At 37.4% G+C, this 25,571-nt stretch overlaps 3 protein-coding genes and 1 long non-coding RNA gene across 11 annotated transcripts in view; 3 read left to right on the forward strand and 1 right to left on the reverse strand.

Annotated features, from left to right (window-relative positions):
* Positions 1–6,933, forward strand: part of tmod1 (tropomodulin 1) — a 34,569-nt gene extending 27,636 nt beyond the window's left edge. For all 4 annotated transcript variants that reach the window (XM_088631711.1, XM_088631733.1, XM_088631718.1 and 1 more), the window contains one exon: positions 1,464–6,933. In XM_088631711.1, coding sequence (XP_088487837.1) covers positions 1,464–1,482 — 19 coding nt within the window. In that variant the 3' untranslated portion in view covers positions 1,483–6,933. The remainder of the gene's footprint in view (positions 1–1,463) is intronic.
* A 494-nt stretch (positions 6,934–7,427) lies between these two features.
* Positions 7,428–20,366, reverse strand: plaa (phospholipase A2-activating protein). Of its 3 annotated transcripts, none has more exons than XM_088631693.1 (14): positions 20,096–20,366; positions 18,392–18,585; positions 16,889–16,989; positions 16,460–16,580; positions 15,670–15,837; positions 14,585–14,720; positions 14,124–14,293; positions 13,682–13,839; positions 13,030–13,249; positions 12,657–12,722; positions 11,173–11,244; positions 10,736–10,843; positions 8,642–8,809; positions 7,428–8,073 (listed from the first exon to the last, which is right to left on the reverse strand). In XM_088631693.1, the coding sequence occupies exons 1-14, from the start codon at positions 20,242–20,244 to the stop codon at positions 7,505–7,507; spliced, it is 2,400 nt and encodes a 799-aa protein (XP_088487819.1). In that variant the 5' UTR covers positions 20,245–20,366; the 3' UTR covers positions 7,428–7,504. The 3 variants fall into 3 exon arrangements, with proteins under 3 accessions (XP_088487819.1, XP_088487827.1, XP_088487821.1); XM_088631701.1 differs by having other exon boundaries at positions 18,392–18,511; positions 20,096–20,355; XM_088631695.1 differs by lacking the exon at positions 11,173–11,244.
* Positions 10,040–10,739, forward strand: LOC148678102 (uncharacterized). The gene is made up of 2 exons (XR_015936631.1): positions 10,040–10,281; positions 10,645–10,739. It is a non-coding gene; the product is annotated as an uncharacterized LOC148678102 (long non-coding RNA).
* Positions 20,367–23,369: 3,003 nt separating the features above from the next.
* Positions 23,370–25,571, forward strand: part of zdhhc21 (zDHHC palmitoyltransferase 21) — a 38,798-nt gene continuing 36,596 nt past the window's right edge. The window contains exons 1-2 of one of the 3 annotated variants that reach the window (XM_088631739.1): positions 23,370–23,517; positions 25,501–25,571. The gene's annotated coding sequence lies outside the window, so the exon portion shown is untranslated. Of the gene's footprint in view, positions 23,587–25,500 lie in introns of all 3 variants that reach the window. The other 2 variants (XM_088631754.1, XM_088631748.1) reach the window with 2 other exon arrangements.

The raw sequence follows: 25,571 nt of genomic DNA on the forward strand, positions 1-25,571 counted from the left end.
GTGTTTCTAGAGTAGAAGCTCATTCTCCCTGTTCTTCAATTTTTACACTTCAAGAGGACACATAGTGGTACAGTAATGGTGGTTTGCACTAATGAAAAGTAATCAATTTCCTTTCAGTATACACTCCCCATGCACATGAACTGTGATTATATAAGCACTCCTGTTGTGTTATACAGTATATCAAAAAAGTTCTCCAATCAGGCTGGTTTTCCCATTTTTGGAATGCGGTGTGCTTTCTACCCATGTGTTATTCAGAGTTTTCCCTGTTCTTCATTCCTTTTGAGAACAAAAATTACAGCTTTTTATGGTTCAGGTACTAAAAGTAGACCTTAAACTCTTCTGAAGAGAAGCAGGTGGAAGTGAAGTGACTCCAGCTGAGGCAGAAATCTGTAACCACAGTGTCCTTGCAAGTAGCCATTGTTTAGAAGAGTTAAAAGCTTTTCAACGTTTACTTTAAATGTGCTGTTCAGAGGCAAATTAAATCCTTAATGCATTGTCTCAGACCTCAGAGGCAAAACTCCAAATCTTCATAGAAGTTTGACACCTTAAACTAGAAAGCACACTTCATTGCAGATTTCTGGCTGGGGTTGAGGTGATTATAAATTGCTCTCTTTCTTTATTTTACGCTCTACTGAGTTTTTGCTTAACTGATTTTTTAAACTTTTTGTCAAGTTGTCACAATAAAATAGTTTAAAGTGCTACACAATAGATGTTCTCCAGCAAAAGAGTCGTCTTAGTATGAACAGTTTTATACTGTAAAGATATGATGCATTTCAGTTCTCAAAGTACTTTTTCAATCACATTCTTCTTATCCTAGAAGTCTGCAGAACATGTACAACAATGTTTAGGGCTCTAGATTTGTGAAAGCTGCCGTTGGCATGCTACTGTATCACGGAGTAGGAGTTGCCGACACAGAACATTACTCCTGTTTGCCTGAAAGGGAAAGTGAATATTCAAGAGACTACTTGGATATACATGTAGTTAAAAGGAATAAAGCTTCAGACAACAACATAAACCTGTTGAAAATAAACAACAGCTCTAAACTTAAGAGAGAAATGAAGATTAAAAATAATAATTGTTCCAGGACACCACTGTGACAGCAGTGAGGAGATTTCTGGATGCAGAACTGAAGATTTGTGGGCTTAAATCCCAGGGGGATCACTGCTGTTGTACCCTTGAGCAAAATACTGTACTTCACTCAGATTTGTCTAGTAAAAAGCCCAGTTTTGTAAATGGGTACAGTTAGAAGTTGTTTTGGACATAAGCACAAGCTAAATGTTTTATTTACAATAAAGCCTCTAGTACACTTCAGTCTTTTAAAAATGTGTTCTTTCAACAATAGCCCAGCAAGGAGAATGCCTATCAGTGGCCCAAATCACAGAGCAGTGTGAAAAAGCAGTGAGAAAGGAACTGAAGTATTGCCACAGCGCTGGTTTCAGATTATTGAACTTCCCCTTCCACAGTGCGAAAGAGAAGGCTTGAGGGTCTGAACGGGCCGATCTTCCCCAAGTGTCGGACGACTGTGTAAGGGCCCTGGATGTGAAGAGCCCAGCCTGGCAGCCTCCCGATGTCCCCTCTCTGACCGCGCTCTGCTGTGGGTGTCCCCAGGAAGAGACAGCTCCTCAGAGCGTGTCTGCTGGTCCTGCTCTGTCTTGTGTCGCGTGTTGCCCTTTCAGTATGGTTGGATGTCTGTGTTCTCGTGTCTACCAAGGTGCTCTCCTCCTTGCACATTATGGCGCATTTGGTTCTCATTGGTGCAGTCTCCTTGGCTTTCCTGTCCTTCTCTTTTCTCAAGTAGGCCCAGAGTGCTCATGGTGATACAAGTCGAATTGTCTCGGTGCCGTTGGTGGTCAGACTCACCCTGCCCTCGGAGTGACACAGCACACACGGCATCCTGTTTTATCACGACTAATTTCTGAATCTTCCTTTTCTGTTTTCAAGTTATAATCCCGCTGTTCGTTCGTGTGAATCCACTGCATCTCAGAATGTGCCATTGGAAGGGTAAAGGCTCTGATCTAGAGTAGTGCAGGACTCTGCTTTTTGATGTACACAGTTTGATAATCTCCCAGGGTCGCCATTAGCTCCTTATGATCAAAGGATTCATTTTGTGACATGCTTTGTCAAATGCTGTCTGTAAATGCGCAACATTCTTTTGTTGAAGAAACCAACAGTATTTGTCTAGTAAGGTCCTCTTTCTGAAAATATTAATGGATTATTCCTTAAATCACTACTGTCCTATTCAGATATATCTTATTTTTGTCCTTTATTTATTGATTGTATTATGAAATGGAGTAGCTGTTAAATAGGTGGGCCTATTGTTTCAGGTGTCAGTGCAATTGAAGCATTTAGTATACTTGTATGTACTATGTTACCAGGTATTTCCTGTTGGCTGTAATTTCCCCAGTTTATGATGAAGAGCAGTTAAAAGCTTTTATAGAATAATACTTGGGTCTTCCTCAAACACCATCACATCTGGGATGTCTGCTTTAACAGCCTTTTTTTTTCCTCCCAGTACATCAGTCCCCACTACCTTATTTTGGATTTGCGGTAGAAACTTTAAAGCATGTTACCTCTTCAATTGGCGTGACAGTACTGGTATTTATTCCCCTCTGCACTCTCCTGTCATGAGGAATACGAAGTGCACGATGGAACATACAGTACAATAACAAGTGAGAAATAATAGCAAACTTTAGCTTTATGTACTGTACATCTCTTTCAACTTGTTCAGTGTTCAGTGTTAGAAATCTGTCATTTTTTCAAAGGTACTGTATATGATTTTTTCTCAAATTCCTCTTGACGTTAATAGAATATTTACTGAGCAAGCTGATCACCACATATTCTAATACACTTGAACTTGTTTTGCATCTCAATGACAGACTGTTCATTAGAGGAGGAGACAAAACACTGGAGCACAGCTAAATCACAGTGTTCTATTTTTCTTACATTTTAAAACATTCACGTCAAAGATTAGTGGCTTAGGTAGGGTACTTTGTTATTTCCTTTATAGAAGAAAATCCCTGATTTACCTCTATGTTAATATCTTTTTTTTGTCTTTTTCAGAAAGGCAAGTATTTTCAGCTTTATGAGTTTTAAGAGTATATTGAGAATATCCATACAGTGTTTTACTTTCATAGTCTGTCACCTGCTCTTTTGCTTTGTTTGTACTGACGGTACTGGTGGCTTTTAGGCAGAATGGCACTTTGGAAGGTATCACAAAAGAGGAAAATCCAAATACAATTATAATGTATTTCGACAGCTATAATAAAAAAGCCCTTAAGAATCAGACCTTAATGCTAACATTACTACATGTCAGCAGTAGGAAAGTGTGTTTTGTGAACAGAATAAATACAACTGCCCTCTTTAAAAAAATATACTGTAACAATAGAATAGAAATGGGCCATACAACAATAAAGCTGGTAGAGATTAGTACATTTCATAGATCTTTCTAGTCGACTTAATGCATTTAATCAAAAGGCCAGAATGGTCATATAGGTAATAAGAGATTTTGAATACTGTTTGAAGTTACTTCACACATGTACACAATCATGGAGAGAACTCTGCCCTGATTGCAGATAATTTCACACACCATGTAAAGTCTATTAAGCTTTTATGAAAGGAAAAACATATAAGTAGCAAGCCACAAAGGGCTCAGTTGTGGAACACTTGAAAAACTGCAGATTGTGTTTAGAACAGATTTCATTCTCTATCACACTGTAGTTTCATGATCTCACACAAAATATTTTGGTGCACATGTTCTTTTTGTACATATGTGCATAATGGCAAATCTATATGTTGTACAGTTCTCTAACACTGGATCACAGAAGGCATCTTAATTGTAGTTATTAGACATGCATATTGTAGCAAGAAAGGAATAAAAGCAAATACTGTACTGTATGCTCGTTACTCAAAGTAAGGTTATCAAAGTCATTTAAATCCCAAGTCCTGACTGTTCTGTGAAGCAATATATGACAAAAACTAGGAAGATATTTATCTAACGTTTACTAAATTTTACATTAACATAAGTATATTGAATCTGCATCATGTTCTGTAACTGTTTTACCTCTGCTGTGAAGGAGTAAGTTAAGCAGCTCCAGGCCAGACAGTGGGACTAATCCTACACTGTGTAGTCCATCATACCGAGATGAACTGCTGTTTCAAGTCGAGTCATTTTTCTGTGCTTTTGTCAGTCATTTCTTTCAGTTAGTCCTTACTCTTTGCCATTGTTTACCTTAAGTTCGACTTCTAATCTCGACTACATGCAACCTGTAGTATGTACAACTGTGCTGCTCATTCCAGATTTCCATTATGAATAATCTCACATACAACCTGTTCTGTGTTATAAATATTAAATACAGAATTTCTTGAATTTGTTTACCCATCTGGGACTATTTGTAGAGAAAGAACCAGAGAGCTATGGGGGCCTTCTTATAAAGTGGTAAAGTATTTTAAAATTATGCTATACTTTCTGCAGATATACAGTATTTCTGATTATGTCCTCCTAACAGGCAAATTAATATGAAATTTTATGACTACTATTTTTGTTTTTGATTAGTTTCTGCTACAACTGCTAAATCCATATACTGTATAACACATATATTTCATAAATTGGTAGTTTCATCATTTACTTGTAGAGCCAGTAAACCACGTTAAATGTGTCAGTCCACACTGCTGCCCTATACATATATATTTATCTATAATTTGGAGATTGTTGTATATATTGATAGGGGCTTTGTTTTAGTAAGAGACACTGCAATGTTAAGGCTTTAACAGGTTGCTTGTAGCTAGAAGTGATCGCCCAGCATTTCAGTGCAAGGATGTCTCTGTTTGGATTTCACTAGCATGGGCTGTCAGAAGAAAAAAAACATTAAAATGAGATTCTACAGCTACACAGAAATAAAATATAGACATCGAAAATGACCCCCCTTTCACAAAATGTTTGACTACCTTACTCAATATCTTGCTTGATAGACCGTGCACTTTTTTAACTGAGTCTACTGATATCAACTGGGTATTTTGGAAAATAAAAAAGGGGTTCTAATTTTTACTGAATGTACAGTTTGAGCCAGGTTGTATTTCAATATAAACCCAGGTTTGTAACATTGCTGAGTTTATGCAATGCTATAGACTGATAGGAATATGATGTCTTGAATCCATGATGCTGAAATTTTGCTTTTTAAAAAAAATGTATTAGCACACTCACATGCTGGTTTTAGGCTGTTGTTGGTTCATAAACTATGTGACTGTTAAATGTTTTCTGTGATTCTTTTTAAAAAGTATAATTTAAAAAAGAAATTGGGAAATGGGAAACCTTTAAACAGCAGCAGCACATTACAGTGTAATGGTGGGCTTTAAGAAGTTTTCCTTTCCATGTCACAGTTATTATAATTGATATACCCAATATTTACTGTGTAAAGTCAGCTTTACTAAGCTGATCTAATAATCATGACAATACTGCAGTGGTACAGAACAAGTGAAAAAATCCTTTACAGCAATAGTTTACCTCAATGAAAACACAACCATCAATTAATTATACCCCTTTGTAATGTGGTTGCCAACAGGTGTTCAACCTGATTATTGAGCTGGGTTGGGTGAACCCTTGAGTGTCATCTTGTAGGAATACCAAACTAAAGGCCACCTTTACCACTGGGAGATGAATTTGAAACATTTCTTCACAGGTACTTCAGCCACAGGAGTTCTTAGTGCAGCTGCAGAGTAAGAAATGCAGCTCCAGTCCAGTGGGACTAATCCTACACTGTGTAGTCCATCATACTGAGATACTTTTTGACATGGACTGCTGTTTCAACCAGAGATTAACATTGAATTTCCTCTGTAAAATGGATGCATGCATAAACTAACTCTTAATCTTTGTAATCGGTGCAATTGTGCAGTGCCTCCATTGGCAGCTCCATTATTCTCTTTATACTGAAGAAGTAGAAATAAATATCACAATCACATTCAGAGAAAGATAGTTCATCATTTTTTCAGTTTAACCTTTTAATTTCATGCACACCCATTTAATTGACAGTTTAGATGATGCATGCAAAGAATGTGATGCAGACAATCATTTATGTTTTTCTAAAGAAAACCATCCAATTGCCTCCATTACTCTCTGTTTTATGCTCAACTTAAATATGAACTTAAATAATGGTTATGTGCAAGTTTCTACAACTGTTCCCTATATACAAAACATACATCCCACGGGTACTGTCGTTTTTAACATTACTTTAGCAATCCAATTTTAATGTGTTATCTCTGGGTTTTTCTTGTTTTATTAATTGCCATGTTAACTAGCTATTAAAGTAGGTACTGGCTACTCAAACGATTGCTCAGGGCTGTATGTGAGGAATTTCAGAGGTGAGGGTATATTAGTGTTACTGAGGATTCTAAAGATCGTCATATAGGCTTTATTTAATTGTGCCTCACCAATTTATTCTACGGTACATGCCCTCAGATGGCTTGCAGTAGTCTTTCCGAAAACAATTTCTATTCAAACAAATATGAAATATTTTTAAACAAAGAAGCACTAAACAGCAAGTGCATGCAGTTTATGCAACTTTGACTCCAGATGAGCAGAAGACCATGCTGTAACAAACTTTTTAATACTTTGCAATGCAAAAAATCTTTATCATTAGTGCCATGGAAAACTGTTTAGGAATCAGTCTATTATAATAGATAACTAATGACTGACTAAGGTTTGCAATACTTTGTAAGTAAAAATGAAGACTAAAAGGTTATGAATTCATATTAAAACTCTGTAGGACTACTGCAACTTTTTTTTTGCCAATTGTTTTAAACTGTAGATGAAATGTTGTACTGCTGAGGAGTGCTGAACTCTGAAACCTGTTAAGTTACTCAAGTGCTGCTGACTAAAAGTCTGTGAGTGGAATGTATGCATTTTATTCCCAAATAAAATAAAAGTTTTAAGAGTTTGAACAGTCGTTTTGTCATGTTACATCACAGCTAATATTCCAGATGGGTCATACAAGACACTATGCACTTATTTAAAACCGTTACATTTATTCCTTCATTTTTTCTTTATACAAATGTGTGCGTAAAGTATGCAGATTTTACTAATAATAAACTTTATAGAAACTCAATAATAAAGTGCACTCCTACATCGATATTGTGAGTTTTAATTTTTTTGCACCATACTTAGATCGGTAGATGGCTTGATGGTGCAGAGCTTTCAAAGTGGTTCACTTGTTGTAGATTCAAGTCAGTTGTCAATTTTCTTTTACAGCCACCCTTCACACTATAGATGAACTTAAGAGTAAGATCATTTAGCATTTTCCAAGCAGTAACTACATTTCTGGACATTAAATCATTTGTGCTTTTAGGTTAAGAACAGCTTATGACTGCTCTCAGACCGCTGAAATACTAGTTTCCTTAAACCTGTCATGATGTGAAAAGAAACATGCTTTACAAGATAACTTTAACATCTTTTATTGCAGCACTTCTGTGAGTAGTTTTTATTTTCTCGTAAATATATAAAGATAAAATCAAATTACTGCAGTTCATTTAGAAGAAGGCTACAGCACTCTCCTACTTTAGCAGGATCTGATACAGTGGAAAACTTAGTAATCTGAGATTTCACTCCAAGAGACTGGGCCAGATCCTTGGCGGTACTGTCGTTGGTGACAGTTGTTCCAAGTGCCACCAGGAGCCGGAAGACTGCTTCCTTATCTTGTACCACCTCAAGAACTGTGCTAACCATGGAAAGGCACTGAGCCTTGCCTTCAAGGTCACTGAGCTTGTGGAGACAGCCTGCGTAATTGAGAACTAGCGTGGCCAGTGCAATGTGAATGTTCTTATTGGCGACAGCTTTCAGTTCCATGGCCTGCGACATCACTGTTTCCCTCTGTGACATCATTAGCATTTGCCCCCACTGGCCTAAGAAACAATTACACAGAGTCCTGAGTACCAGCATCTGATTGGCAGGCTTCCCTTGCAGTGCCATCAACTTCAAAAGGTGATTACAGAACTGGATACCCTCTTTTTCATTGCACAGGGTTTCATTCACTACAGGGTGTCTCACTGCTAGGCGAAGGATATCCAGGGCAGGAAAGACAATGTCTAAAAGAGAAAAGACAAAAGGAGCTAGGATAAGGTACTTAATTAATGGCCTGGTGAGTGCCTTCCTGCTGGCTTCTTAAACAATCCTAAGACAGTATAATCTTATACTGTACTCCATGGCTACCAAAATTAATGACAACCATGACACTAAGAATGGGTAAGGTGGGTTTTAGATATAAATCAAAAGTCCTGATAATTACATGCAGAGCTGATTTTTTATCTGCATTTTCTTCATTGAGCATATGTTTTGCCATAGGCACGTGCTTTGGAGCCATGTGTCTCCATGCGGGCATGTGGCTCTTCATGAGGTTGCCACCCTGGTTTAAAATCATCCTTTCTTTCTGGAAGTCTTAAGTCTCCATAAACACTATCAAAGTATTACTTCAGAGTAGTGGAAATTTTAAAATACTTTAACATTAAAAAACTGAATTTGGTTTAGATTGAACAATCTGGTATGTTTTCTGAGTGCTTTAAAAATGTAAGAAACAAAAATTTGGACACAGTAGTAAAAACCAGTTTTAACCATCCATAGTAGCTTTCATACACTCTTTGTGACAGAAATTAATACCTTCAGGCCAGTGAGTAGTCTTCCATAGTATTTCAATCTGTTCAGCAGTTGGATTTTCTTCAGATTTGAGATTTGCCACAGTCGATAGCAGCTTTTCAAGCTTCTGGAAAGAATCATCGGAAAGCTTTTGTTCTTCAGGCGCTCTAATGTTGAGTTCCTTCAATTTGGCTAAGAATGGAAAAAAGATGTTACTTTTTACTGAAGTAACAATGATTAAGCAGCAACTATCCCATCATAAAGTATCCCTCCAAAGGCATTATCTGTTAAAAAAATAACAATTCTATAACTTATATAGAAAATAACATTTATAGGTGATGCAAAACAATTTAAAATGTATTTGACCTACTGTACATGCAGAGGTTTCATGTTTGAAGACTGTAAAAGACCATGTTTTTGAGATATGAGATTTTTTAACAAAGAAAAGACCTCATGAAATGATCAAGGCTCGTTAAAAAGCACTATGAATAATATAAATCACTGCATCTAAGTGATAAAATTGCCATTCAAAACAGTACAACAAAATCAAGCATATGGTTACAATATGGTTCTAGTCAATTGAACTTTACTACTAAAACTGCTATAAATTACACGATTAGACTATGAAGTATTCATCACCAAAAGTAATCATCTTAAACCTCTTTGGTGCAGAGACATCTGCCTCCCAATGTTATGTCAGTAGTTCAGTCAAACTCTAACAAGACTGGAATTTTATAGGTATGAAGATTTTGTGCAACTCATCTAGCTGAGGAAATGTGACCCTTGACCTTACAGTCAACCTACAGCTTTTGGTTGATTGCAAAAGACTGGATATACAGTATACAAGTTAAGAGGAGCACTGATCTAGGGTTTGATTAGTAGAGACTGGTATTCCACAAAGACCTGCAGAATATGCCGTGTCAACCCGGAAGAGGTAACCCAAAGCTATCGGCATTGGTTACCTCAAAGTGTTATAGAATAGGGGCCAGTAATAACCATTTGGTGATGCTTGTCACTTCATGCATTAAATGGCAGACTGAGAAAAGAAAAGGGAGTAAGAAAGAAGAGGCTGTAGGGTTAACAGCAGAACTGAGGCTGAAGTATTGAATCTAAGTGTACTAATGTGTTTCGTTCATTTGCTAAAAATAAATTAGGACAGATTCCAGTAAGAACCCCCCAAAACAGCAATTAAAATGGGTAAAATTATGCTCTCTGCCTGCTCTGCTGCAGGTGGAAGCCTTGTGAGGAGTGGTGGGCAGGCAGAGAGACAGGGACCAGCATGGTACCAGATAACAGATTTTGGGAGGGGGGAGAGGGCTGTGGACAAGGAGCTCGAATCCAATGCAGACTGACACTGTGTACTTGCACTTACAGGGCAAAACCAGCATCAGCAGCTAGTAGGCTCCCATGGGGACAGCAGGAAAGGAGAACTGAGGATGGGGAAGAGATGAACACCAGAGATAGGTTGGGGCTGCAGGATCGAGGGGTTGGACCCCTGACGTTGAAATGGCTTGAACGGTAGTCTGATTTGCTGGGTCTGGCCGTGAAAGAAAAGCTGGAAAGCATGAGGAGATGATGGGGTGGGAGCTGAGCAAAGGCGCCCACAGCTGCAGGGACTGGCAGGAACTTTGGAGGATGGAAAAGTGGGTATGGAGAATTGGAAGGTAGGGTCTGTTTCTGGCAAGAGCAAGCGTTGTGCGCATTCAAAATATGCTCAGGAGGTTAGATATATAAACATAAGAGTATGGTGAGTGAGATTAGATGTTAAATTCCTTCCAAACTATGGTTGAAAAACTCCATTAAAAGCCGACGGATAATACTTAAAAGGTACAGTGTGCATGTGCACTTTACTACCATTTAATTTGATACAAACACTGTCAGTTATGCATTTTAATATTTTACGCAAAGAAAACATTTGCTACTCTCCTACTTACAATTAAAAACCTGAAAATGCTTGTGTCCTTACGACGATTGATTTGCTGTATGTGTATAGGGTTAAGATCATTTTGTCTGCTCTGTACTTTCAGAACTAAAAGATAAAATAAACATCCGAACGACAATCAAAAGTCCAGTACTTCAGGAAAAACTAAAGTGATCAGCAATACAAGATCTGGGTACCTAATATTTGTGTTGCACTTGCTTGTTCAAAAGTCACAGCATCAAGCTTTGGAAAATAAATGTTTACAGTTGGTTGCCGGAGCAAACCAGAGGAGTATGCACTTCCACCTAGAAGAAAAAAAAACTGAGTGAACCAAGAGCAGGAAAAATCCATAAGATACCAAAAAAACACTACATTACAACCTTTATCATGACATTTTATGGACTGCATAGTACATCGTATATTAATGTAAAATGTCTCCACAAATATCATGACTACATTTATCACAGCAAAACAACTGCATACTAATGCAGTAATAGAATAATGCCAAGTAGAAATTAGATGGGAAGACTGCTATTGCATTAAAGCACTTCAGTTCAGCTAGTCTTTACACACATATATCCTGTTACTTTCTTGAAGCCTGAAAAAGAAAAGGAGCTATTGTTGTCAGACCAACCTGTAAATGGGTCAGAAAAACCTGCAGGAACAACTGTGTTCGAATCTGAACCTGGGATGTAGCGCCCAGAACCTACAAAGGCAAGAAAAAAATGTAAGGTTTAAAGGACACGGACAACCTAAAGTATGGTAATATTAAACTACAATCGTCATCTTTAAGTAATAGCAAATTCCATTCTCTATCCTGAAACTTTAAAAACATCCTTTAAACCATAGCAACATGCCTTTCACTTTGAAAAAAGAATTTCCCAAAGACATGCTGCCTAGACTTACTGGTTTCTGTAATATTGCCCCTGTGTGCAGTACAAGCATAATTAAGCCCTGCGCTTCTGAGATCTGGAACACTTACCAGGAGTTAAATAGCCACCTGATGATGGATGAGACAAAAAAACACAGCTCTCAAAGTTAACAAAATGATAAAAGTCTACCCTCTAGTGGCCAAAACACAAACTGAACTTCCGAGTCTTTACTTAAATGAGACGCTTACCTTGTACAAGACAAGCAGGTAATACATTAAAACTGAGTCAGTGTGATGCAAACTCTCTTCAGATATGCAACATTGATTTTATTCCTTAAAATGTACTATGGGCTGTTTGAATATGTCATTGGGCAGCAAACAGTTATATTCTATTTACATTTCTTAAATACCTAAGCCAGATATGTCAAACACATTTGCTGTGGCACATTTGATGTAAATATGCTTCAAGCAGTTGATACCATAAATTACCATAATATTAGGCACAACAGCTACACAGTATTATTTATTTCTAGCATCTCTCATTTTTGGCATCTGTTCTATGACCTACCAGCCTTCAAAATACAATTGGATGTCATTACTTATTTGCTAGATCCAAATTTAGAAAAACTTACTCTCCGAGTATGAGATGTCTTTTTGTGCAAAAAAAGCGTATGAACACAGTGTAAAAAGATCATAGAGACTTATCCAAAAAGATAGATAAAGACTCTAAAAAGACAGCTCTAACTGCTTCCAGCAAGTATTGACTAAGGGAGTAAATACTTGTGAAATCAACATATTCTAGCTTCCAATTTTTCTTTGCAGGTTTTGCGGACATTGTAAGGGACATATATATACACCTATATAGCAAGTGATACACTGCAGAAATAAATGAGAGTTAAATTGAGTTAAAAGCCTGGGATTACTGATCAGCATCACTTGAAAACTCTGCTTAACGGGCATAACACTAACACGCAGTGCTTGTGATAACTGGGACACATCACTCTCAGCAGAGTTTTAATTACGAAACAGAATTAGCACAAGGCAAGAATGAAAGGGATATCACAAAACAAAAAGTAAATATGAAACATTGTTGGTTAGATAACAGCAATATGAAAATTGCAATGAGTTTATGTTTACAACCATTATTATTGTTGCCTGTCGCATATAAATCAACCATTCTGGCTTTCACTTTGACAAATTAATACAAATTTCTACACTTAAAAAGAAAAAATGGGTACGGTACTTACCAGTAAATGGGTCAGCACCCATTCCTGTGTGCCCTTCAGCTGACCCAGGTATATAGCGGCCTGTACCTGCAGACAAACATTCATTAGAGCCTGATTCACAAAATTCACTCAGTGAAACCTATAACATTTACAAGTGACAACTGTTTCCAACTTCTCTCATTAACTGTGAAATGGAACACAAAATATTCACGTAAAGTTACAAATGTTATGCTGCCCATTTCAAAAAAGTAATCTTTCAAGACGTACATCATTTTAGAAACTTGTGTTTTCAGAAGCAAAATTATATTATGCCTTAAGATGTGTTTCTTCTTATTGAATGGCCAATTTGTACTAAAATAGCTTAAGCAATTAAATGATAGTAAAATGCACCTACCTGTAAAAGGATCAGAGCTCCCAAATTGTGCTCGTCCTAGTGTGTTTCCTTTCGTGTTCTCTATGATAAAGTTTGCTACCTGGTCTAAAAACATGGGATTCAAGTCATTCCTTTGTAGGAAATTGTGTGCTGTTAACCAGGGATCATCTGCAATGTTGTATGGAAGCTTCATTGAAGGGCCTCCCTCATTTACGTCAATGGTAAAAACATAATCATACTCCTGTAAAAGAGACAGGTTTTGACAGGATCTGTGGATCAGGTGATTCATTAGAACTATAAAGCATTTATCATGTTGTACACAGTTTATCAAACAATGAAGTTACTCGGATAATGAGCTTCTTCACTGATGATGGGCTGGACTGCTGTAACACATCAATTTCCCTACGGGATTAATAAAGTATTATCTATCTATTTAGTTTGCGTTCATCAATATGGTATGAAAGTAATGGATGGAATATCATATGGTTTAATTAAACCGTTACAACTGTTAGAAGAAAAATTAAGTAGAGTACAGTGAAGATTTATACAGTTCGGTAGATAGTATTTGCATCCATCTCTTGAGGAAGCTGGAATCTTCAAAGAGACACTTTAATATATCCCAAACATTAGACTGATACGATTCACTGAAATAACTGTGATGTGCCCCACTGACCTTTCCCTCATAAAGTACTTTCCCTGAAGTCTGCTGAGTTCCTCCAGAGGAGCCCACGACATCCCCGATCTTCATCCAGCGGCCACCGCTCACACTCCACTGGTACGCCTCTACCCTCTCGTTTTCTTTAATCAGGCGCGTCTGCCCCTCCCGCGTACCTGAGCAGCACAAGGGCAAACTGCCGTCACTCCACGTGCAGCAACACCAGTGGGGATACAGCAGCTCTGCTCTTTTTACATGCAACACAGCAGATCCAGTACAAAGAATGACCACTTAGGCTGTGGAATAAGATACAAACCGATGCACAAAAGGCAATATGGGTTACATGCCTTTATGTGCTTTAACAAGTACCTTTCTATTATTGCCTCTGCCAACATAACTGCAATGCAATTAGCTGGTGTAACTACAAGGAAAGAGGCAGAGAATACCAAAAAATTAGTACCAGGCTCATTTAGATGTTCTTTTCCTGGAAGTTCCTCCATTTTAATGTCGCCTAAATCTTCAGTTTTGGGGTCGATGGTAGTCTTGGAAAGCTCATCTTCAAAAGCCTGGAGGTCCTCAATGCTAGCCACTCGCTCTTCTGACTCTGTAAACACTCTGATGATGCCGTCACTAAAAGGGACAAAGAATTTCATGTGAAGATCACAACCAGTTTCATCCCAATTTATCTTAAGAAACGGTGAAGATCCATATAACTTCAGTTCAAAAAAATAATTTTGCCATAACATCTTACAAATGAAATAGTAGCTTTCATCCCAGCTAAAAATTCCAATAGTACAAGTAATAGATACATTTTAAGTTTAACAGTGTTGAACAAAATGTGTCCCTCTGAGCCTATTTTGGAAATTAATCAAATCTTTAATTTACATACTGTAACAGTACAAAAACTATGCTGTGAAGTACCTTGCACCTGCAACTATGTCACCATTGCGCAGAACACAGCAGCACCATACTGACTGAGAAGGAAGGCGAATGGTCTGTGTACATTCACCCTTCCTCCATACCCGTATGGTTCGATCCTCTCCAGTGGATACAAAATCTATGACAAATGGAAGAAAATGAGTGTGACTTCTACAAGGTATTACAGATGTGTCTTCTTTAGAGGAGTAAAAGGCCAGCCATTGCAGATACAAATGGATCTAGAGATGGGTGAATAGATGTATTTGATTATATGGTTCTTACACCTAACCCATTCACATCTATGCAATTGTGATTGTAAGTCTGCACATTGTAACTGTGGCAAACTAAGTTAAATGATACCAGGACCAATGTCCATTTTGTCATAATCCATCTCCATTTATTATAATATTGTTACTTCTGTCCTATTGCCCCATATCCTAAAAGCATAATATACTATTGCTCACGCCTTTAAGTACTTCATACCCACATTTCAAAATTTACTTATATAAAAACAACAGAGAACCACCACTTACTTTCTACAGATTTTACTAAACTTTACATCTCCAAACTTGGTTCTGCGGAGCCCAAATCCAGCAAAGGTTTTTTTATCATCACTTTTTTAGTTATATTTGGGAGGGAAAACAACACAATAACACAGGGCAATCACATAACAGCTTTTCAACTTTCTTCAACAGCTTGGTGGTCCATCCCATAATGGACCCTAAATAAGGTGAAACTAGTGCCTGGGCAGTCTCCTCCTGGACTCATGGACACGAGCAGTGCACACTGTTTAAGGCACCCTAAAAATCACTCATTTATAAAAACCAGAAACACTTATAAATTGCCCGTGAGATTTGTGTTCTAAACAATCTATAATTTAGAATCATCTGGATTTGACTGCAGATTTTTCCATGTTTTAAGCAATTGGCAATATAATGGTTACTTGTAAAACCTGCTGGTCTGGGGTTCCTAGGGAGCAGGGCTGGACGTGCCTGGAGTATAGTAGTATAAAATAGAGCAAATAAAGTCTTTTGCTATTATGCATTTTATAGAGATTGTTGCACTCGGTATGAGTGTAAAAAGCGTACCTTCTCCGTTTGGAAAGACAAACAAGCTGTAAATATAGTTGGTATGTCCGTAGTAAACTTGTAAGCACTCCCCAGTCACAAGCCACTTTCTAATGCTGGCATCATTACTGCAAGAGAAGAACTCTGTGTTGCTCACTACAGCTAGGCCCCTGACACAGTCTTCATGACCTGTAACAGCAAAGCAAACAGGCACATTTGTTCAGCGCGACAAATTAAAGTTACTAAGTCATAGAGAACAATCTTTTATAAGTTTAATGAAAGTCTCAAAAACCAGGCTCCTCCTGCTTTATTGAACCCTCTGCTTCTTGCCACCTTCACGTCTGGAATGTTTTTCTTAGCAATTAGCTTACATTCTTTTCTTCTTATGTGACACCAGTGCTTCTTTTTAGGAAACCTTATTTACATTCATTAAAAATGACCAAGTTCATGTTTGTTCACCAATATTAATATTGTATAAATGGTTAAGGGCATTTGGATTATTTAGAAAAGGTTTATGTGGGTAGGCCTTTATGTTAGTGAAACATTTATGGTTTCACAAATTAAATATATCAGACAAAATATAATCTATAAATATATCCATCAGGTACAGTATTATTTTCAACCATCATCAGAAAACACATCTTATAAAACTGGAATCTGTTTTATTTCTGGAAATATTACTTGGTAGGAAGTAAAATGCTGCATGCGAAATTCGACCCATTCAGAATACCAAACTGGCAGTATTTAATAACAAGACTGCCATCCTCTGGCTGCTTGACATTCAAGTCATTTCAGACGGGCGGACACGTACCAGTAAATGTTCTCTCACATCGGCCTGCTTTCCAGAGCTTGATGGTTTTGTCTGCTGATCCAGTCAGCATTAAACCTTGTTCAGGCAGAATCTTTACTGCCCACACTGCTGCGGTGTGACCCTGTAGACACAAATAAGAACCATTCTGTAAATAAAGGTGTTGTCAATATACTGAATTACATGGAATGCTCTGGTAATTTTTGGGCAACATTAGTAAAATTACTAATGTCACAGTAACTTTCAGTCACTATAAAAATACTTTAAGAGCTTGGTAATATTTAGACCATGTGTCTTTCCCAAATCTCAAGGATTTCTCCTAATCTTATTAGACTTCAGTGGGTTTCTGATCTCAGGATGCACCCTAAACATGAAGCCTATACCTACTAACTCAGAGAAAATTAGCTTCTGGACAAAATCTTTGTCCCCTACCTGTAAAGTCATCATGCACTTCTCATTAAGCCATACTTTTGCTGTAGTATCCCATGAACCACTTAAGAGTGTACCAAATTTTCCAGCAGAAAGCGCACAAACTAGTGGTATAAAAGAACAAAGGTATTAGCTATGCATATAGGAAAGAGTAACAAGTGTTAAAAGTATAATAAGGTTATGGAGCAATTTAATTAAGTTTGATGAAAAATGTAAAACTGCACAGTTCACTTCAATTGTAAACGGCTGGTATAAATACACATCCATTTAACTGGAAAGAATCAAAATTATTTCTATGCATACCGAAATCGTAAATAAACTTGATGTAATATGGCTATTTTTAATTGCGGGATCAAAGAGAAACGAACGCTTTATTTCTTATTAAGGTGAATAAAAAATTTAACAGCTGTTAAATTAAACTGCAAATGTAATACAAGAGCCCTTTGAAAGCAACGGTAATTTGATGCAGATATTTTTAAACCTTACACTGTTCAATGTAATGAAGAATGAAACAATCAGAACTAGAAACATACCAAGTTCCACCTGTCAGGTGGCATGTTTTATCTATTTAAAAGAGTAGGTTTCATAGCAGACTGTGGAGTCCAATTTCATGTCCAATTTAACAATTTAGAGCAGACGATGTTAACAATTATGGACATGACTTGGATTATAAGCTTTATTTTCTGACTAGAAGTTGTCACGTTTTCCCTAGGAACCATTCATTTTCTTACAAGAATGTAATGGCATTCAAATGTCTTGTCAATAACTGTGGAAGCACAGTGCTTTTGTGTCTCTCACGTTCTAAACAAAAACAGTAGGTATAACAAAATTTAACCGACACTGGCAGCCTACCCAAATGACAAAGAAGCCAATATATAGTAGAAATCTACAAAAGGAAAAGCCATATACTTTTACACCATCTAAAGACAAATACAAATTCATAAAATTAAGACAAAAGCCGTGTTCACACCTGGTTTTTCCTTTCACTACTAAAACAGAATGAAGTTGTAATATTTTACACATATGTTTCCAGGGTGCTAGTTAAAGGAGTCATCAAATTAAATACATCTTTTTGATTTTATAGCACATCCAAAAAAAAGGTTCCATTAGCAATAACCATGCTTCATGTAATCTTTATAGGCTTTTAAGATTTCTCTTTTTCACAAAATCAGTAGGGCTATAGAGTGACTTGGTGCTCTGGCTATGCTCTTGGGTCCCAGAGTTGAGTTACAGGCTGGGGCACCATTTGCGTGGAGTGTGCATGTTCTCCCTGTGTTTGCATGGATATTTTCTGGGAGCTGCATCATCTAAACTAATACTAGTGAGGCTTGATTTGCTATTCTATATCACCTCTTTCACCATGACCCTGCAATGAACTAACATTCACTCCAGGAGAAGAGTAGTTGTGTGCTGTCAGCCCTGCCTTGTGCTCTATGTTTCCAGGACAGGCGCAAACCTCATTTTCTCCAATAAGTTTCTATGAATGAAATAGCAGAAACCACCTACCTGTGCCTTTATGACCCTTGAGAATGTACTGAGGGTCGGGTCTGTCCAATGAAAAAACACAGATGTTGTGGTCATTTCCCCCTGTTGCTATTAGGCCCTGAGGGTAGGCATCATTGGGAGCTATGATGCACACACATGACACAAAATTGGTGTGACCATTCATACAGTGCATTTCTGTAAAACCCCTGTTTGGACTAAACACAGAAAAATGATAAAAGCATTAAGTTAAGAGCAAAGAACAAGAAAACAATGAACATCATCAACATCTTTAATCTTAAGATTCCAGTTTAAGTAAATGAGCAGTCATGTAATCTTCGACATAAGACTTTATGAATGTCCCTGCAGGAGGGGATTTAGATTTTAGTTTGTACGAGCAAAGATTAATGTTTATCACTGAAGATTCGCTTCATGTTTCCTTGATTACTTTGTAACACAAGAAAATGTAACAACCTGCCAAGAAAATGGAGGCTACTAAACACGTTGAGCAACTCTAAAATCAAGCAACTAGCTTGTGTTAGTACAACTTGCAGTGGCACTACCACCTGATCCTGATCTTATTAGATCTAAGAGGCTGAGCACTGCGATGGGAGATCGCTAAAGAAAACAAAATGCTGTTGTAAATGGTGTTGGTGGAAATGTAGATGATGCTCTTTCTACTAGATCAGAATTTCCAAATCAACACCTCTTTATAATGATACTGAGATGTAGAAGGCACCATCCTTTGCATTAAACTGAGGTCCTGATTTAATACTCATTTAAGATCTCATGGCACAGTTCATAAGAGTAGGGTTTTTAACCCCAGTGTCCAGGCTACATTCCACATGGACTTGCATAACCTGGCCTCTCTAATGTTTTTCATTGATGAAGTTAATTTCTTGCTTCCCCAGCTGATCTGTTATGTATCAGGGCTGCCTGTGCATAATACAAACTACAGTTCAGTGGTGGAATATGAAGCACTTTGGGATCCTTTGGAAAAAATGTATGTACAGAAGCAATTACAATTACTACTCAACGTAGCTTCTAAACAGACAGTTTAAGAGCTTAATAATAGCACGATGAAACGAATAAATGGTTATAACTTTTAAACATCATTAAAAATTGTAAAGCCCTTGTTCAGGCTCACTAAAACAAGACATGTAAGAAGACTTTTCTTGACTTGTGAGATGTTTTCATGGAATTGTGTAATACAGCTTCCTTCTTACTACTCCGAAGAACAGCTGTACAAGGTCCTGACACTAAAAGGATGACTATACAGCGAACCGGATGTTACTACTCGACTAAGAGGATCAGAGAAATATCAATGAAAAGCATCTAAATGATTGAGATCCCCATTTACAAACATCTCAACGATATGATTCACTCACCTTTGTGATCTAATGAAATAATGTTCAGTATTAAACCAATCCATGTAATGGTTTAAGGTACTGACTGAAGAGTGAAATGTTAAAGATAAAAAATGGCTCAGCTTCACCGGTAGAAAGTTTAAAGACTATTGTTTTCAACCGCTTACGAACTCAAAATCTTACGAGAATAGCATTTTGTTTTTAAATTATCGTCATCTATCGTTTACCATAAAACTTAAAGAACACCTTCATATCGAAAGTGAAAATAAGACTTTAGAATTATTAAACACCAAAAGATAAACAGTCTGAAAAAACTTTTAAAACGCAGAAACATTACTTCAGCACAAAGTGAGCAATTTACCTTGTGTTTGGGATCCATAGTCTGGCAGTTCTGTCTCGAGATACCGAGACAAAGGCTCCGTCCGGGAAGAGAGTTGCTGCCAACCCCCTGACATCCATTTCATGTCCCGGGATGGAGCAACTAAGCCTGTAAGTGCTGGGGGATGCCATAGTAATAAACACGAAAGAACAAGAGAAAACGTTTTCAAATAAGTATTATTAGTCTGTACCAAATAAGGAACTGACACAGCACCTTGACAGCCCTGTACGGCTGGAAAAGGAAGTGACGCTCACAGTACAATGCATGATGGGACAAATAACTGAATAGAAATGATAGTTTTATGTAACGCACGCAATTTTGAAGTGACATGTACATTGAGATTGAATTACGTATAATTGCTAATAGAATAAAAATGGCGTGTTTCGAAAAAATCAGAAAGGACTTGAAACCGGAGAAACGGGTTCGGCCATATTGGGAGGGTATATAAAAAATACGGAATTCGGTTGACACCACAAATTACTTTGAAAACGAGGACTTTCGAAAGTTTGCGGTTTACACATGGGGTGTGATTGATGCACCGGTTAAAAAAAATACCATGCATAGAGGCTGAATGTGGATTACACTGATTTAGAACGCGATTCGCTTTAAATGTAGAATACTGTATTATTGAAGTTGTTCACCTCACAAAACAATTAACAAACTACATGGACTGTATTCGTATATTAGCGACATAAGACTGCGTGCTAAGCACCAAAGTTCTTCCTGATGCATTAACCAAACTTACATGGCACTCGTTAGTGAAACTAGTCAAACTTAAATTCCCGGTGGAAAGATCAAAGCAAAAGCTATATTGTACTAGGTGTTGGTGTTATAAAATAAGAAAATGGATTATACCTTGAATTATGAACTAAGGTTGGCCTTATTGACGGCATGCCAATAATCAAATACTTTATCTTATTTTTGTTTGAATTTGCACTCCATGTCTCCATCTGGGGAGAAATCCACTTCAAAAAGAGAAAATGAAGAATAAACATTTATGAGCCTAGGCTATCATTCCTCATCAGCCTAGCCTACTGTGAGCGATGTTTAACAACACTGAAATAAAGTTGTCACCTTGTGCAATGAACATTTGTAACATTTGATTGAGCAGACCGTTCATGGGCAATTTGTGATTCTGATTAACATTTGTCATAAACAAGGTAATGCTTTATTGTAAAATTCTGTCCCGTTCCTTTCATAAAGCCCAAAGAAGCATGTGCCAGTTCACTGGTCTCTGAACCCAGATACCTCATGTCATGCCAATGTCTTGCCAACACAGGCCACAACTGTTCATAAGCGCTCACATTTGCCTTGAAGGGCACCACAGCATACCTCTCGCATATCTCATCTCACGAGAAAAGATGTTACATAAGCAGCATGAGGACATACTGATGGGATGATGTCACATCAGGATACACTCATAGGAAATGAGATCCCAGGACTTGATCAAAGTAGCTCTATGAAGTAAGGGTGCCATCCATGATTACAAGTGGAGTTCAGTAGTAACTAGACTGCCCTGCCCAGACCATCACACTCGGACCCCATTGAGTAGTCCATTGTGCACAACCATTGTGTTCTGCATGTCTGCATCACACTGACGGTTGTCCTTTAGGATGGTCAGTCTTTTCAAAAGTTAAATATTTCATCTATAACAGGATAAGAAGGGAGGAAACCTTCATCCATTGCTAAAAAGAACTTGGCTCCACTACTGGCAAGTTCAGCAGAGGTGGGCATCATTGGGTGGCCTCCGAAATATAGGTGGCGCAAAGGTGTTGTTCTCTCAATACTATAATGGTGTATTTTGATTCGTTCCTGTATTTTCCTTTCTTTTTTTTTCAACAGGCTTGACATTGGACAGGTTAAATCACCTCATGCCTCATTCGTGAGCTTATCTATTTCATACACAACAGTCACTTGAGTATATAATAGGTAATGAGCAATGAATGATAAATTAATCAAATGAACACAAACATTTGTATACATTACAGTGATTCTACCCTTTCCCTGCAGGCTCTCTCTGGTTTATTGCTCTTAAGTAGAACATGGGCATGCTAGTTACAGAGAAGGTGAGGTGCTTAGAGTAGGAGAGAGACAGAGGCTCATATGCGAGATGAATACGACCGTAAAGAGGAAGAGGGCAAACTTCCCTTCCCTTCAAATAGGGTGGGGAAGAGGAAGGAGTAAGTCTGGTTAAAGCTAACTGAGAGGGATAGTTCACCAATGGGTGGGAGAAAAATATATAGAATTTTATTTTTCCAAAACATGTATAAAATGGAGGTGGCACATTGATAAGGATTGCTGCTTTGCAGTTCTGGGGTCCTGGGTTCAGTTCCTTGGATGCTATCTGCGTGGCATCTCTCTGTATGCTTGCATGGGTTTTCTCTGGGTGCTCCAGTTTCTTCCCACAGTCCAAAAACACTACTGGTAGCATTATGACTGGTAAGTTAATTGGTTTCTGAGAACATTGGCCCTGGTGTCAGTGTGTGTCTGTGTATCCATTGCAATGGACTGGTGTCTCGTCCATCCTGTCTGATATTGGAAGAAGAGGTTAGAAAATACAGTATATAGTACATCTTACGTACTATACACAATCATGGAGTCTGGAACAAGCTACCCAGCCATGTTGTTGAAAAATGTTTGCATGAAATTCTGAGATCAATTAGCTACTAATGGCCTTGATCTGCCAAATGGCATCCTCTTGTTTGTAACCTTTTAATGTTTTTACTATACACTCCTCATCTACAATCTCATTGGTTTCATATTTAAAATAACCGACAAATGATAACCATGCAGATTACCTGACTCCTGTGTTGGTTACTGAGAGGTGAATGTACAATCCATAACAAAGATTAGTTGTTTCACGTTAGCACCTGAGGAAATCTATCTGCAAAATGTATACATCGTCTTTTTTTAAATGAAAAACTGGGGACAGGAGCCTGCTTAATGAGACAATTTCATAAAGATTGAAGGTGGCTTCGTGAATTTAGATTACATTGTGTGCGTGCAGAACGCTATGAATAACTTCCCTAATTCTTGAGGCAAATCTGAATAAATCTTTTCAGAAGTATCAAAATACAAGTACTCACAAATGGCGAACAAATACAGTACACCATGGATTTTGAAAGGTAAAAGAGAAGTGAAACTGGTTTTTCTAACGTGTAAAGAATTCAGCTGGGTATCTGTATCAGAAATCACGATCTATTTAGCGTTTGACAGAAGGAAAAACCTGATTTTCCGCCAATCCTTTTAACTTGGAGCCACTGAATATATTGAGCAACTTCCACGCAATTGGACAGCTTCCAATGTATGTGTGTTTTGTCCTCAGCACGTTGCCGTTGAAAGGGTGGTCGTGTAACCAAACACGGAAGAGCACCTCAGATTCCTGTCGGGACGCAGAGTTCAAAGTAAGTGGAGGTATACTGATGTTTCAAAAATCGAATTACTGTATTAAAAATCTGATCATAAAAATGAAGGTTGGTAGAATATATTTGATCCCCTTACAAAAAAATGAAATGATAGGTGAAGTCCAGCCATAAATATACAAACGCTGAACGCTGTTAGGGGGTAGCTTAGTAATTGAATATGATTTTGTAATATCATAATGCGAGTTCTTGGAAGGTATTTGTCGATTATTTCGAAATATAGATTAAAAAGAAAATCTTCACGTTGATATTTGCGTAACTGGTTAAAAGGCAAACACGAAAGGTTAAATATTGTTTGATTTAGCTAATTAATCCGCGAACAATGCTTGAGGAAATTAAGTAATACTTGTAGGTACGGTCGCAACAGTAGTTGCCAACGTAAACCCGAAACAAATAGCAACTGGGCTGTTATTACCAGGTGTTAAACACATCGGTTATTATTAAGAATGAGCACAGATATTTTATTCATATATTTAAAATACTATATAATATTTTTATCGTTATGTATATTCGTTACTGGCAACATGAGATCATCGGTGATGGCAGCCCGAATCGTGCTCACGGCTGTGTGCCTTTTTACTTCTGTAATTCAACAAGACAGTATAGATCGCTCAGAGGTCAGATGTGGCTTGAAGTGTTGGGTTCCCAGTTTAATAATTCTGTGGTAACACATATACCGTGCTGTATTTATCTTTAACTCGATCTTATTCAAAATTAGTACAGTTATTACAATGCAGCATAACATTGCAGATAGTTAAGATGATGATAACAAAGTGGTTTTGGAGTTTGTGTCCGTCATATTATGATGCTTTAGAAATACAGTATATACAGATCGCTTACTTTATATACTGTATCTCGTAGTAGACAAAATGAAATCGAGGTAAGAACAGAAATCATTTGAATACTTATAAAATATTTGATGGCTTTAATTGATCTGCTTATTAGTCAGAGTGATTACATTACATTGAATCATTTATATTGATTGATCATTAATAGAGTGATGAAATTGTTCGGGCTGTCATTCTGTAGTTTCAACTACAGAACTAAGCACAGCTGTAAGCCGTTCCTCTTCAATAGGTCTTAATAGCTCATCAGTTCATAATGAGCAAGCATAGCTGTGAATGAAGAACTCTTCAGATGCTCCCACACTGAGCTTTTTTTCTTTCTGCAGAAGTCTTGTTGGTTAGGCAACACAGGCCGCTCGAATTCGAGAAATTGTGAAACTTAGAATTTTAAAGTTATGATTTAGTGAATCAGGCATAAACTGAGCAACCAATGAACATAAGAAATATTATTTTACAGTCCCAGAAACCTTTCATTTTCCAAATTATTTGGGTTCGTAAAGTGCAACGATATCGTCTTTAGTCACCACACATCCCTTTTTTTGTAACAAGAAGCTAACTGATTGTTAAAGAACACTAAATGAATGTCAGATTCACCATTTCTCATAAAACCATATAAAAGGCCTCCAAATTCTGAAGATCAGAATTCAGACCAGTTTAATGATACACTACAGTTTTCCATTTTTCCTTTTGTCTTATATGTCTGGTAAAGACCTTGTTTACCTCTGTGTCTCTTTAACTCATTGAATGCAGAGGTCTGTAGAGCTCTGTAGTGTTGTCCTCAAGTTGTTTCAGTATCTACTGCTACAAGCTTTAGCATTAATAACACTCAGCTTTTGTCTGATAGAAAATTCTTTGAGATCACCCTGTTATTAATTTTTAGACTAATGCTGACTATGGAAGGTACCCTTGAAATATAAGTTGTATATCTGAAGTGTGAAGACCTGATTGACTCTTAAGTGTTATGTAAGCTTTACTTGCATGACGAGGCTTAGTTTTCTCTCAAGCTTGAAGAAATGAAACAAAAACATAGCAATGATTGTGCTTGGGAATATTAAACTACCTGCTTTGAAAGGCTGTTTATTTACTGTTAGGTCATTTGATTGATTTTAATCATTCTTAGGTCTCTGATGGAAGGGATTGTTGCAATGACTATGAGATTTGAACTTTGAAGTTTGGACCATAACCATAAAG

This window comes from Lepisosteus platostomus, chromosome 1, assembly GCF_059453375.1.
Source record: "Lepisosteus platostomus isolate fLepPlt1 chromosome 1, fLepPlt1.hap1, whole genome shotgun sequence".
Classification (NCBI taxonomy): Eukaryota; Metazoa; Chordata; class Actinopteri; order Semionotiformes; family Lepisosteidae; genus Lepisosteus; species Lepisosteus platostomus.

Coding starts and splice junctions, on each gene's coding strand:
- plaa (XM_088631693.1), bottom strand. CDS start 20,244: ATGGCATCCCCCAGCACTTACAGGCTTAGTTGCTCCATCCCGGGACAT. Junction 11,245..12,656: donor GGGTGCTGACCCATTTACTG/GTAAGTACCGTA, acceptor TTGCCTTTGTAG/GTTCTGGGCGCTACATCCCA. Junction 8,810..10,735: donor AAGTGCAACACAAATATTAG/GTACCCAGATCT, acceptor TTCCATTCTTAG/CCAAATTGAAGGAACTCAAC.